Below are 14,547 nucleotides of genomic sequence, written 5' to 3'. Positions count from 1 at the left end.
CATAGCAATTCTGTTTAGGTCCTACAGAATCGCCCCTTAACCGATTTATATTTGAGCGTTTTCCCAAAATTTTATATGAAATTTTTTTTTCCAGTGCGTCACGTTCATACAAATAAAAAAAAAACATACAAGAACGTGACGATCTGGAAAGGAAATCTTTGGACACATTTTTACATGTATGAGGCGTGAATGTACAAATGATTCTGAGTAAAATGTGCCCAAGAAGTCAATATTTTGAAGACATGAATGAAATCCACTTTTTTTTGGAAAACGCTCATTTACGAGTAGGATTGTTTCTGATATAGGTAGGTACCTAAACCATCGTGTGTTTTACGCTGTTGATGGGAAATTACATATCCTGCCCAGCGACCTTCGTCTAATACAGTGGTTAATTGATTATAAGTCTTTTATACATGCATTTTTTGCGCAATAGCCGCGGCATCCGCATTGGCCAATGACAATCGTACATCAGCAAACGCCAAACGGAAAGAAAAAATATATGGAGATGAATGAATGATGAAGAAACAACACAGACCACTTCAACTACTAGACGTAGCACATAATTCAATCGAGGTCACCACAGATAATATGCTCTCCCGTACAAATTTAGTATGGCAGAGCGACGACGGCTTATTTCAGCTGCGCCCACAAATAGGACCACTACTCGTGTATTTTAAAAATATTTATAATTATTAAGCTTTAGGGATGTTTTTGGGTTATTATAGTACAAAATAGCGTAGAATACAACTCTATTGTGCTGTTGGATTCGTAGCATTTTACAAGTAAATTTGTACATATGTGTGGTGATCTCGCGCTCTTTGTAAACGCTTCATAATGCGGTGTCTGTGTGGTCTGTGGGCTACAAAAAAACTACGTGACTCCATGCAGTAGTTAATTTTCGATTGGATATTTCTGTCATCTTGGCTATCTATAGCTATCTATATGGGGAGGGATCTCCTCCCCAGCCGGCGTATTATAGATGGCTTTATCCATCTTTATCCACGTGATAAAATAACGGTCACTTTTTAACACCGTGAGTTAGAAAGTGACGGACACCGTTTTATCACGCTGTCACGTAGACAAGAACGACCATCATATCCGTACAGAAGTCACGTTTGTGATAGATGGGCCAATGGCGAGCGGCAAGATCGCAGGGCCACTTTATATACCTCTGTATGTACTCATGGCCGTCTTAGACTATGCTGTTGCTGGGGCCCTTGGGCACATAAGAATTTGGAGCCCTTTTGGAAAGTAAAGAAAGCGAATTTAACTAACATTTTTCTACTATGGTCCTCTGGGTAGTCCACAGACAAAACATCCTCCAGCAGACTGTGCATATTAGTCACGCTACCCCCTCTGCCACGCATACGGTAATTCTACTCCATGTTCGAGTCGAAAGTGTATTTGTGATGGCGTCCGTGTCTTTGAACGAACCAATCACGGCACGGGACTTCGCTCACCTCGTCCCGCGCACCCCCGCATTTTTGGCATCATCGGTTGCATGAAATAATTGCTCTACACTCGGTCTAGAGGATTCCTAGTCTATGGGGTAGTCAAACATACTACTGTCTGTCTTTCCCTGAGGATGGGGGCCCCGGACACGGGCCCCGTGTGCCCTTACTAGTAAAGCCGGTGTACTGATTTGACGTACCAAAGTGCTTGTTTTGATTTGATTTCTTCTCCAAAAACCTACATTACGATTATCACAAAAGACGAACTAGTCTCGGTCCCAATTTGTTCAGTTAATCGAGGTTCTACTGAATCTACTGTATATAGCGCAGCGTTACTATGAGATATAATGCATTTGTCATGGCCAAAGTCGGTGCAACATAGCACAGTCGGGGTCTAGCTAACAATGCGTATATAAATTTAGTTTGTATTTACATTAACTGCGCATATTCTTACCATTCATTAATATTCGCATCGTCGTCATGTCACAGAATAAATAATAGTACTAGGTACAGAAGACTCACTCCCTAACAAAACGCGTCTGTTACAATCAGCAAAGATATGGCCGCTAGGTGGCGACAGCGCCACGCACGGCTTATGGCAAACCCCAAAATTGGGGCCGAACGGATGTACTTTTAGCTACCTGTAGCAAAAGCGACGAAATCGCGGAGTGAGCCACGCCTGGTCATGTCAAGTCATAAGCCGGACGATCCCCTTATCGTCAATAAAGAACTATCACTTAAGATTTGGGCACCTCAAGTGCGAATTCTCAGAATTGGGTTTACGAGTAATTTGACATTGGACACAGGTGATCAAGGACCCTAGGACAGTAGAGTCGGCACATCGCGGCTAGCATGTCGCATGATGGTGCTTCGGAGGTATACAATCGGTAGAGAGTACCATTTTGTACCATTTGGAGTTGAAACTCTAGGTCCATGGGGTCCCAGCGCGCATAAGTTGTTCGCAGAAATCGCGAAGCGTCTGGTTGACGAAACTGGTGACCGAAGAGCTGGCGGCTTCCTCGCACAACGTAGGTACATATCGGCAATGTGATACAGCGAGGAAATGCCGCCAGCATCCTTGGTACAATGCCTCAGGGGCCTATTTTAGATTTAAGCTAATAGTTATTAATTTCGTTTAGTAGTAGTACCACTGTATATACTGTATATACTGGTGCTCGACACGGTCCCAGTACATGTCATCTTGAAACTTAAGTCATTGTCAATAGAGGTGACAGCAAGGTGTTCTATTGGACATAAGCATGTCGAGCACTAGTACGTGTACCTTAGGTAACTATTACATAATATATTCAATAGTTATTTGTACAACAAGAGATCAAAGTTTGATATTTCTTCGAGTGCTTATTTTGAGTCCCGTGCAAGCGAAAGATTCTATAATAGATTCACGAGCGTAGCGAGTGAATCTAATTTAGAATCTTGAGCGTAGTAAGGGATTCAAAAGCGCACGAGATGTAAATAACTTTGATCTCGTGTAGTACACAAAATTTTTCACCCTAAGCAGCGAGAACATACCTAGAGGGACAGAGATAATAGAACCCAAGTATATCGAACATGTATTAGACCCCGCATGTTGAAATGACATTTGACTATAAAGGTCACTTGAATGACATTTTGTCTCACTCAGTGAGCAAAATGCGATTTTGCTCACTCATTTTGTCTCACTCAGTGAGCAAAATGCGATTTTGCTCACTAAGTGAGACAAAATGACTCAGTGAGCAAAATCGCATTTTGCTCACTGTTTTTAAGAAGCAAAGTACCCTTGTTCGAGCTGCTGAGGTGAAATAAATAGTTCCAGTGTTGAACTAAGGTTACACACGATCACGATGTGTGGAAATCCTTGCATCTGGCCTGACCCAGTTCCGCCGCAAGTTAAATTAGCTTCAGATAACTGGATCACCTTGCTAAGTTTTACCATTAATCCTACTTGCTATTTGGTTAGGTTTGGCATATCATTCCTGGTTTAGCTCATAACGGTATCGTCTTGGGTCGTCCCATTCGTTTTTCGTCAAGTTCTTAAATTAGTCCTATTCTGCTTTCGTTACTCATTCTACATTGAAAGCCACCGACGATTGTGACGAATGTAGAATGAGTGACGAAAGCAGAATAGGACTAATTTAAGAACTTGACGAAAAACGAATGGGACGACCCAAGACGATACCGGATACCCTCATAACATAACTATAGTCTGTATCTTTAGGTATTTAGATAAAAGTAAACAAGCAATTGATACATTTTCAAGTAGTTATAACATTTATTGGTAAACGTACATAAGTTCCGAAAAACTCATTGGTACGAGCCGTGCTTTGAACCCGCGACCTCCGGATTAATCTCTAGCCGCCCAGCGACCTATAAAAAGGTCTCCTGTTCCATTCTAATTTGAACTTTGTGTTGACAAAATAAAATTTCATTTTGCTTGGCAAGGTTTGACGTATGGGCGGATAGAGGTTAAAAGTCGCACCACAGAATAAATAATAGTACTAGGTACAGAAGATTCACTCTCTAACAAACCGCGTCTGGTACACTCAGGACAGATATGGCCGCTAGGTGGCGACAGCGCCACGCGCGGCTTATGGCTAGCCACCAAAATTGGTGTGGAACGGATGTACTTTTAGCTACCTGTAGCAAAGTGACGAAATCGCGGAGTGAGCCACGCCTGGTCGCACGCTCTTACTGCTAAGCCACCAGCGCTGGCATTGAATTGAAACCACCCATCAAAGAAAATTACGTAAACATTGTGATCGTAAGACTGTCGGCGCGATTCGGGAAATGAATTAGAGTTGCGCTAGATAAGATATAGTAAAGATATGTGACGTTCCACGGCGAAAGGTACCATTACCTCGACTGAATATTGGAACGGCGTTAATAATAAGCGTAAGCGCCAGCTGCCATAAGGTACCTTTTGCCGTGTAACGTCGCATATCTTTACTATTTCATATCTAGTGAATGTCTAAAGCGCGATATCTTAAAGTTCGAATCGCGCCGCATAAACCTGTATTTGTGGCTTGTTCAAGATTGGCTAACTTTCATATGACATACATGAATGCAGATCTCATCTCACCCAATGATTTATTATTACCACAGAATAAATAATAGTACTACCGTACAGAAAGGAAACTTCGAAGTTTGACAGCGGTTCAGGGTCGAATCATGCTGTCCCTTTCTAATGTATGGCACTATTTCTTTCGGCTTGTCAAAATTTAAGCGATTATCTTATCTGTGGTCGTGCACGCAAAGGGACGTCAAGTTGTGTCAACCCTAATAATTGCTCGGAGCAATGCTGGGCCGAACGGAGCCGAGTTTGCCCGAAGCGAGGAGTTTCGCACCCCTCTTATAAAACAAAGTCTCCCGCCACGTCTGTCTGTGTGTTTGTATGTTCGCGATAAACTCAAAAACTACTGAACGGATTTTCATGCGATTTTCACCTATCAATAGAGTCATGCTTGAGGAAAGTTCCTATCAATAGAGTGATGCTTGAGGAAGATTCAGGTGTATAATTTACTAACCCGTGCGAAGCCGGGGCGAGTCGCTAGTTTATTATAATATTTATCTTACCCGACCTTAGTTTGCATCAGAGTCTAACCATTACACACCGTACGTACCATTATGTTTGCTAACCTATGGGCCCTCAGTTAGGCATGTAAGAGCAATACACGGACTGCTCGAGCAGTAACCCAGTGATCAACATCTGACTGCTTGTGCAGCTTGACCGCATGATGAAATTTCACCGCGCAGCCAACCGCCCAAAGCAGTTCAACTGCTTGAGCGGTTCGTGTATTGCGAATGACGATTTTGTATTGAAACTGCAGATCACCCAACGGCGACCGCTTGAAGCTGCCGGCATCGGCACTGACTGCTTAAAGCGGTCCGTGTATGGCGGCCCTAACTCATTATGTAACACACACATATTGTTATAATGTTATACAGGGTCTCTGTTGTTGTTGTTTCCCAAAAAGTTTTAAATCATAATGTAGGTATTGTTAGCCCGCATTTTCGTTTAATTCATTTGGTTCAGAAACGTGTCACTTTTCAGGATTGCCATAAAACAAACCTTACCTAACCTAACCTATCTGTAACTCATGGTACCAATTGAAATTTTTTCAGTTCTTTAGATAACCGGTATAGAGGCACTGTACAATTATTCCATACATTTTCCTTAACTTTCTCACTATCGACTGTCATTCACGGAACTCATGGTAGAGATTTAGGATAACCTTACGAAAATCCTGAAAAGTTAACGGTTTCAGTTTTATGACTCATGACTATCTGACAAACAATACATTATGACTTAAAACTTTATGGGAAACAAAGGGACCCCACAGGCACAATTTTAAAGCCATACTGGTAAAGTATAGTTTCTAGGACTCATGTGGAAATCACTTATTTAGATTATACACATTTGTCAGTAGAAAAAGGTGGGAAATTCTAAATTTATTCATTCATTTTATAAAGCCGCCTTTTTTATCGACTTTCCGAAAATGGCTTTCCGAATAAAACGTAATAGACAAGTACAAACAATAGTTATTTGTTTTACAAGGGGGCAAAGTTGTTGTTTAACCGCTCGTGCTAATATTGATACCCGAGCAAGCGAAAGATTCCAAAATTGAACCACGAGCGTAGCGAGTGGTTCGAAAATGGAATCTTGAGAGTTGTGAGGGTTTCAAAGCAAACAAAATTTGCCCCCGAGTGAAACACAAAATTTTTCACCACACCAACCCGAAGCAAATATCAAACAAAATCAAACGAAATCAAATCCAAATGATTGTTATTAAATATTTCTCATCCAAAATCATCATTTAAAAGTCAATTCTACCAGCAAACATAAGAAAACAACTCAATATTTGCATTTGATTACTTTGCCTCACATGTGAATAAAATGCAACTTTGCTATCCGTTTTTGAAGTGCAAAGTAAGCCTTTCCGAGCTGGTGTGGTGAAAAAAACTTAGGTAACTAAAATACTTACTCGATTTTTAAGAACATAACGCGGGCCTGCTGTACATATCCTCGTAAGAACATAACGCGGGCCTGCTGTACATATCCTCGTAAGACCCCGCGTACTTGTACAAATACAAATTAAATTCGAGTTTTGAACTCTTACAGAAATAAAAGAAAGTTCCATATTCAAAAGCGCAAAAATTGATTTGGGTCTTAAGCAGGCCACTGACGAGCCTTCCAAATGGATGCCGTTACAATGGATTCATCCAAATGGAAGGCATCCTAATATTAAACATTGTACGTTTTTGACATTCACGGACCGATTTTGGATTGCAGCCACGCTATTTGGACTGTTGGAAGGCTCGCCAGTGGCCACCTTTACGAGTCTATAGCAGCCGTATTTTACCATACGGCTACATCTCAAAATTTATGATCATTCGAGATTCAATCTTAATTAAAAATAATAAAGTTAAAGTTTCAAAAATCATACATTTTGAGATGCGGCCGTATAGCAGGCAGGGGACGTAACGATAAGACTGTAGAGACTGATTACTCAAGACAATTTATACCAAAATATTTTTCATTATATTTTGTAATCCTTATCTACGATGTCCCGAAAAACCGAGTACAAATGTTTAGCAATATTACTTACCGGCATACAGGGCGAGCAGAACCAGACATACCCCCCGCGGGGGCGGTCCACGCCCCGCCATTGGTCGGCGGGCGGCACAGACAAAATATAACGATGTACAGCAAACACCCTCACTTTCCCGCGTTTTCCACTCACTATTTTACTTTTTAATTTCCGAACGTCACTTTGTTTTTTTTTATTTTTTTTTTCGACGCGTGTGTCGCTGGCCAGTGTCGGCGTTGCACTGACTTTCACGTTGCGATTATGTAATATTCCGATATGATGATACGTAGCCTTTCACTTGCTTGCATCTTGTAAATAACTTCATTGTTTTGCTCTTACAAACTATTTATTGTCGACCCGTCAGTCTTGTTTTTAGCTACGTTTGTTATTGCTGAAAAAAAAATTGGCGGTTATTTTTTAAATAAGTTTTACTTACATGAAGAACATAAACTTAAGTTATTCATAATTTTATAAAAAAAATTTTTGGTGACACCATATCGACAGGCTGGCTCATTTATTTTTTTAATTTTAAAGAAATGAACATTCTTCATAAAACCGAAAAAAGTAGATACCATTTGGATAAGCACTTCACAAAAAATAGTAAAATTTATAGCCACGTTTTTCAGACAATTCTATTTTAAGGCTAACATTCATATCACGTTTACACATACGAATCTTCAATTTAATGAATTTTGAACGTCAGAGTGAACGCAAATCGCAATATTCCCACACCCACGCAAGTGAAACATACTCGTACGCCTACATAAATGTTCATAGCTTTGTCGAATTTCGCAGAACATGCCAACAGAAGGAATCAAAGACCAAACAGTCTATTTACGGACATTATTGAGCTTATTATAGTTGCTTTTGTGTACTATATATAGTACATAATTCATATAACAGCCTACGCTGAGACTGAGACACTTGACCGTCAAATGCCTAGTAAGAAGCGTAGGAAGCCTACTAAGCTTAGTTGTTATTGAAAACAACCCTGTCTATCCTCCTTAGATCTAGTCATTTTTGCAGTTTTGAATTTGGAATCTTCTTTTATTCCATTATAGTTCAAATTTCGATTCGATTATGTCCTTTTAAAAGGACAGTGGGACATGGGAGGTTACACTGGAAATAGAACAGATGGTCTTAGGATGGTAGTCTACCTATCCAATTTCTTTGGCCAATGACATTGTGTCTCACTCTTTCATTAAGCACCCATTTTCTTTTAAGAACTAAAGGAAAATGATTAAAAATAAAATTTAAAAAGTCACAAGCTATCAACAATAATCAGGCAATTATATCTTATTTTATTTCATCATGCATATAAAATACAACTCTTTAAAAAAAAGGTAGATCTAGATCAAACACTTGAATCATGCTGCAGATCATTTGAGTCATATAATTTCCTAGAATTCATTTGTGACACAAACTTAACCCTTTACCTACGGGTGTCAACCAGAGTTGCCAGTAAGGCAACACCGCTGCAGTACGGGTGTCAACTATAGTTGATCGAAGTTATGGTCGTGTTCAACATTTTTTTTAAACAAAACGAGACCTTGTGGCTTGGTAATAGCGGTCACATTATGCACTGTGATTAGTATAGATACAAAGAAAAAAATATCATAATATTTCGGTAGATGGCTCTGACATAAACATAATTTTAAAATTACCGCTTTTTTGCTGGCAACTGGAGTTGACACCCGTACTGCAGATGTGCTAATAATTGAATTCAATATGGCGGACAATAGTGTTGTTTTCACATTTCATTGACTTGTTGTCGATATGAGAGTACGGCGGGGGAGTGTTTGGAGTGTTATTTTTAGTGTTTTTTACCCTTTTTGGTTCAAATATTGGAATTTAACATTTCATGAAATCATTATTAGGTACTATTGTACCTAATAATAATTTCACCACAATCATAACTTGTTAAATCGGGGGGCACGGCAGTGCCCCCGCCAAGTCGAGCGCGAAGCAAACACTGCCGTACCATCCTTTACTGGAACCATTTCGCCGCATTTTCAGGCCCCTATTTGAGAACCTCTGGATAAGACGAGAACGCAGAAATTTTGGTTATCCAGTAATCTATAATCACATACTTAAAATCCAAAATTTCAAGTCTGTAGGTCATTTAGTTCCGAAGTTAAGCGAAAGCAAAGTTTCGCATTTATGAAACTCACTCATGATCATCAGAATAGAACTAGTACTTCCCATAAACTCAGAGAGCTGAAATTTGGTACAGAGTTAGGGTTTAATGGCCACATAAAGGGAAAACCTAAAAATATTGCAATATCAGTCACGTTTTAAAGATCTAAGAACTGCATAAGTAAGTTTGTAATCCCATATAAATATATGATATTACAAAGTTACTGTTGCAGTTCCTACAAATAGTAGGTAAAGTAAAGTAAAGGTACACTACGATGTACGATGTGAGTATGAATGAAGATATGTTTAGTTATGATATGTGTATACATAGTATGGGTATGAGTACCCGAAAAGAAGGACTGTCTACAAAAGGAGATGAGATCCCATCAAAAACATTACATGTAAAAAGGTGCAAGTCTCGCAACGCTTTTACTACAAAAAAGTTTTGAGATGTAATGTGAAACCAAGTCGGTTATTTTAATCAGTGCCAGGGGGTGTTAAAACCGTATCAATAAGATATCTTTAATTTGCAATACGTATAATGACTTGGCCATCGCACGGCTGCATAATGACAAAAGGATCATCGTCACCTATTAAAAATAATTCTAATTGAACATAACGCTAGCGCTAATTGCAGTTTGAGCATTACACATATTTACGAGTACGGTACGAGTAAAGCATTATGTGCGATTGCCAAGTCATTATATGATGATTAGTGACGGATTACTGATTATTATTTAATTATTAGATTTAATGAATGGGCAATACGAAAAACTGTTGCTACTGTACAAGAATCAGAACCGGAAAAAAAGAAAAGAAAGATATGTAATAATAAAAAAACTACTCCTAAAAAGAAAAAAAATGTGTTAAATAAGAAAATCTAATAAAATAAATCAATATGCCCACGATTCTACAAAAAGAAGTGAAATCCCACCAAAAACATTCTGTAAAAAACTAGCCAAGTCTCGATGGAGCTGCTTGTTTATCTCTAAAAAGTAATGAAATCTAGACAAAGTCGTGCCAAGTCTAAGGTTCCTTACTGCGATTTCTTTATTATTATAGTTAATGTTGTGTGACTTGGCCGTTGAAGGGTACACAAGGGTACAAAACCAGGTGCTCCATGACACCATTGCACCAATCTGTCATTGCACCAAAAAGAAGTGTTTGTTTCAGGCTCGCCCATACATAAGTATTATTGAAATACGCAGCTTTATCAAGCCTACAATTGACTGGTTATTGAATCAACGTTTTTCAAGTGGCAATTTTCCATCGTCAATGGGTAGCGGTTCTGGCGACAGATTGGTGCAATGGTGTCATGGAGCACCTGGTTTTGTACCCTTGTGTACCCTTCAACGGCCAAGTCACACAACATTAACTATAATAATAAAGAAATCGCAGTAAGGAACCTTAGACTTGGCACGACTTTGTCTAGATTTCATTACTTTTTAGAGATAAACAAGCAGCTCCATCGAGACTTGGCTAGTTTTTTACAGAATGTTTTTGGTGGGATTTCAGTTTTACATTTACTAGGTTATCTATCGACACATTTGTCGATATATCGCACATCACTATTTTCCATTAGTGGCAAATTGTTTTAGTGCAACGTTTTTTGTGATTGATATTTATGCATAATTTTCATAATTATCATTATTTAAGTGTTTATTTGTGTTAAGTATATTATAAACTAATGTTCTTAAACGTAAACTTGTGAAATCCGCGAGTAGTAACTTAAAAATCTTCAATTTCTTAGTGACTGGTATATTGCTTGATAGCAGAAAAAATAGTGAATATTATTACTCCAAGTGGTTATTTATTGATTAAACACATTATACTTATTGTGTGTGTGAAGTTTCAAGTGTGTAGCTGTAATACTTCATAAGTTAGAAGTAAGTAAATTTATGCCTAACCGCTGACTTTCGCCAAAACATGCCCGTATTGGGCGGTGACGGAAAAATTTAATAGCCCGTAGGTAAAGGGTTAAACGATTTGATTTTTTTGTGCATTTTTTTTTCTCGGAACACTTTTCTTTAATTTTTTTTAATTTTTTTTGTTAATAATTTGCCCTATTAATGTAAGTCACGTATTAATATGAAAACGCCTAGAGAATATTGGTCTCCACTCTCTCCAGCTTTCATACAAGCAGCATTTATATTATACAGTCGCCATGAGATATATCGGAGCGGCCAAGGTGTTCACAATATCTGGACAAGCACTCTAACGCCTTGACAATAGAGGCGTGCTCAGATATTTGTGAGCACCTTGGCCGCTCCGATATATCTGATGGCGACTGTACAGCGTAGCTAAAAAATAACTGCATTCCGTTGCCAGGGAGGTTTTGGAATTATACTGAGCAATTTATACTATGAAACCAACCCCGAAATCGCGAAAAAAAAAAATTGGCTGTTTCATACATTTTGGCTGGTCTATTTTCTGTGGGAGGGTGAACTTTTTGTGGCTGGTCCATTATCTATGACAGGATAAAAAAAATTTTTTTCGCGATTTCGGGGTTGATCCCATAGTAAAAGTTGCTCAGTATAATCCCGAAATCTCACTGGCAACGGGAATGCAGTTATTTTTTAGCCATCGGTAAGTATATGTATAAAAAGCTGAAAGTTCTTTGAGGGCGAGCACAAAACTCACCTCGGTTCCTCATTATAACTTATAACTTTAACGGTGGAGAACTTTCACTTTGATATTTCAGAAAAGATTAAGCTAATTTTTAGGGTTCCGTACCCAAAGGGTAAAACGGGACCCTATTACTAAGACTTGGCTGTCTGTCCGTCCGTCCGTCCGTCCGTCCGTCTGTCACCAGGCTGTATCTCACGAACCGTGATAGCTAGACAGTTGAAATTTTCACAGATGATGTATTTCTGTTGCCGCTATAACAACAAATACTAAAAACAGAATAAAATAAAGATTTAAATGGGGCTCCCATACAACAAACGTGATTTTTGACCAAAGTTAAGCAACGTCGGGAGGGGTCAGTAATACTTGGATGGGTGACCGTTTTCTTTTTGCTTTTTTTTGTTTTTTTTTGCATTATGGTACGGAACCCTTCGTGCGCGAGTCCGACTCGCACTTGCCCGGTTTTTTTATGTAGCTTAGCGATGTTTTAAAATGCAAAATGAAAATAACAGCCGGCTTTAAAAACCCCTTAAGAGTAATATTAATTTCTGTAACTAATTATTCTGAGAGAGATTCAAAGGAAAACAACTAGGGATGTCCTAAAATCAAAAATATTATGTATATTATGTGTTTTTTTTAAGTAGTCATACTACATACTATTATATTATATGTTATATGTGTCGTCATCTAAAACCCACAACACTAGCTTTGTTGAGTTAACTGTGGGACTAGGTATATTTGTGTCAAAATTGTCTTTAACATTTAGTTATTTATAAGAAGTTAGAGTCAAGTAAGAAAATTAGTCAAAATAGGTAATTCCGATTATTATCTCTGGCCTCTGTCACAATTTGATTTGTGACATACAAAACTGAATTTCTATTTTGGGGGATGATTAAAATAACCGTTTCATACAGCTATTACAGCTCCTCCACTCTGACACATTAATTGGGATCAAATAAGAACCAAAACACATTTGTAATAAAAGTAACGTCCGTATAAAAGTATTTTAAACGAGTTACTCTTGTATTATTTACACTATTGCTTGTTTGCTTGCTTATTTACACTTGCACCATTCCACTAACCCGGAATTAAGCGGTTAAATCTGGAGTTACCATGGTTACCAGTACAATTTGACACTGGATTAACGGTTTAACCGGTTAACCTCGGATTAGTGGGACGGTGCAAGTGGCGCTAAGCGCTCTATATGTTTCGATTCGTTTTTGAGTGATTATTTTGAACGTTTATTTTATAAATACGTTCGTTCTAACTTATACTTAACGTATTTTTTATTGTTTAAATTTGATTAATGTCTTATGAGTTATGACACACCAGCACATTTTTTTTAATTTATTGAGAAAACCAAACAGTCATATAAACATATCAAAAATACAATACAAAAGATGTACTGCAACAAAAGATACAATAAAAAAGACCTGGAGGTTCATAAATTATAAATTATGTTAACTGTGTTACAATTATAACTAGGTACTGCATATTAATATCAAATAGAAAAAACTGCTATCAGTACTTGGGTACTAAAACAACTTACGTTTAACTATGGTTATGGTTATGTATGGTTATGGCTGAGATGATGATGATGATGATGGTTATGGTTTTACCAAAATACTAGTAAATACAACTGTTTCTTGTTACCAACGTAACGTAACAGGAAACGAGTGCGCGGGAAACGCGTTTAGTGAACTGCCGCCATATTGGTTTTGAACATCTCATTTCGGAGTACATATCCATTCAAAAATTAGATTTGTACTTGAAACCTACATTTAGTAAGTATAATATACATAATATATGTATCAGCGTATGCAATAACATCAATTTTTTTAGAATAAGGATTGAAGCATTATTTAAAGTAGCATTATTAGTCTTTCAAGAAAATCGAAAAAAAAACAATCGGTCTTTATTTTTATTTTTTTTCCAAATTGGAAAAATAGGACTGTAGGTTTTAGATATTGAGGATGTAGTAGTAAATTGATTTTGAAAATCGTGTTATTTTTTTTATTCCTTGATGATTGTTTTTGTAGCAGTTAACATTTGTTGAATGGTATTTATTTTTAGATGATTATAAATTGCAAAATTTGCAACATTTAATGTTATTCTCCGAATTGAGATTTTCACCGCAACGCTCATCATAACGTGTCAATTGCGACATTTCGGTATTAAAAGCCACCTTAAACCAGACACCCTTTACACTTCGCTTAAAACGCTTTAATCAGCAATTCTGAACCCCTGCTATCGGAAAAATCGAAAAACCATAACATTATGCCGCATTGGACCCCAAAACTGCTACGGAAAAATCAATCCGTCACGTAGAGCGTTCGAATTTCAAATTTTAAAAACAATTGACGCTCGACGCTCGCTTTTTTTAAAGACGTCTACAGACAGCCAGACTTTTTAGGTGTTTTTTAGATCAATTAACAAAATTTAACCTTTGTGTGTGTTGCCGATTTGCGTTGCGCGAGACGCGCTTGCCGCTCAGCGGCGGACCGGGTACTGAATACCTCCCCACCAAAAACGGGGCGCGTAGAAAATTCTCCCCGTTTTCAGGGAAATAGTAAACTTTGACCTTTTCATTGAAGTGGGCGTTTAATGAAAGTTGATTTGACAAAGTTTTCGCCCACGCTTGTTATATGGGAGTTTATTAGAAGATGAATTGATACGCGTGTAGATTAATGAATGGATATATATAGACTCCAATAAATGGACATGTGCTAAATTTATAGCTAAAGGTGTGC

General features: G+C 38.1%; 1 protein-coding gene across 1 annotated transcript in view; it reads right to left on the bottom strand.

The window, feature by feature from the left end:
• Positions 1-14,316, bottom strand: part of LOC134675074 (protein Skeletor, isoforms B/C) — a 60,385-nt gene extending 46,069 nt beyond the window's left edge. Inside the window, exons 1-2 of the mRNA XM_063533236.1 lie at positions 14,242-14,316; positions 7,055-7,427 (exon numbers count right to left, since the gene is read on the bottom strand). Of these exons, the coding sequence (XP_063389306.1) occupies positions 7,055-7,115 (61 nt within the window). The 5' untranslated portion in view covers positions 7,116-7,427; positions 14,242-14,316. The remainder of the gene's footprint in view (positions 1-7,054; positions 7,428-14,241) is intronic.
• Between the last annotated feature and the right edge of the window lie 231 nt (positions 14,317-14,547).

The sequence above is a fragment of the Cydia fagiglandana genome, chromosome 21 (assembly GCF_963556715.1).
Source record: "Cydia fagiglandana chromosome 21, ilCydFagi1.1, whole genome shotgun sequence".
Taxonomy (NCBI): Eukaryota; Metazoa; Arthropoda; class Insecta; order Lepidoptera; family Tortricidae; genus Cydia; species Cydia fagiglandana.
Note: the sequence above shows the minus strand (reverse complement) of the source record. Positions and strands in the feature narration are given on the sequence as shown.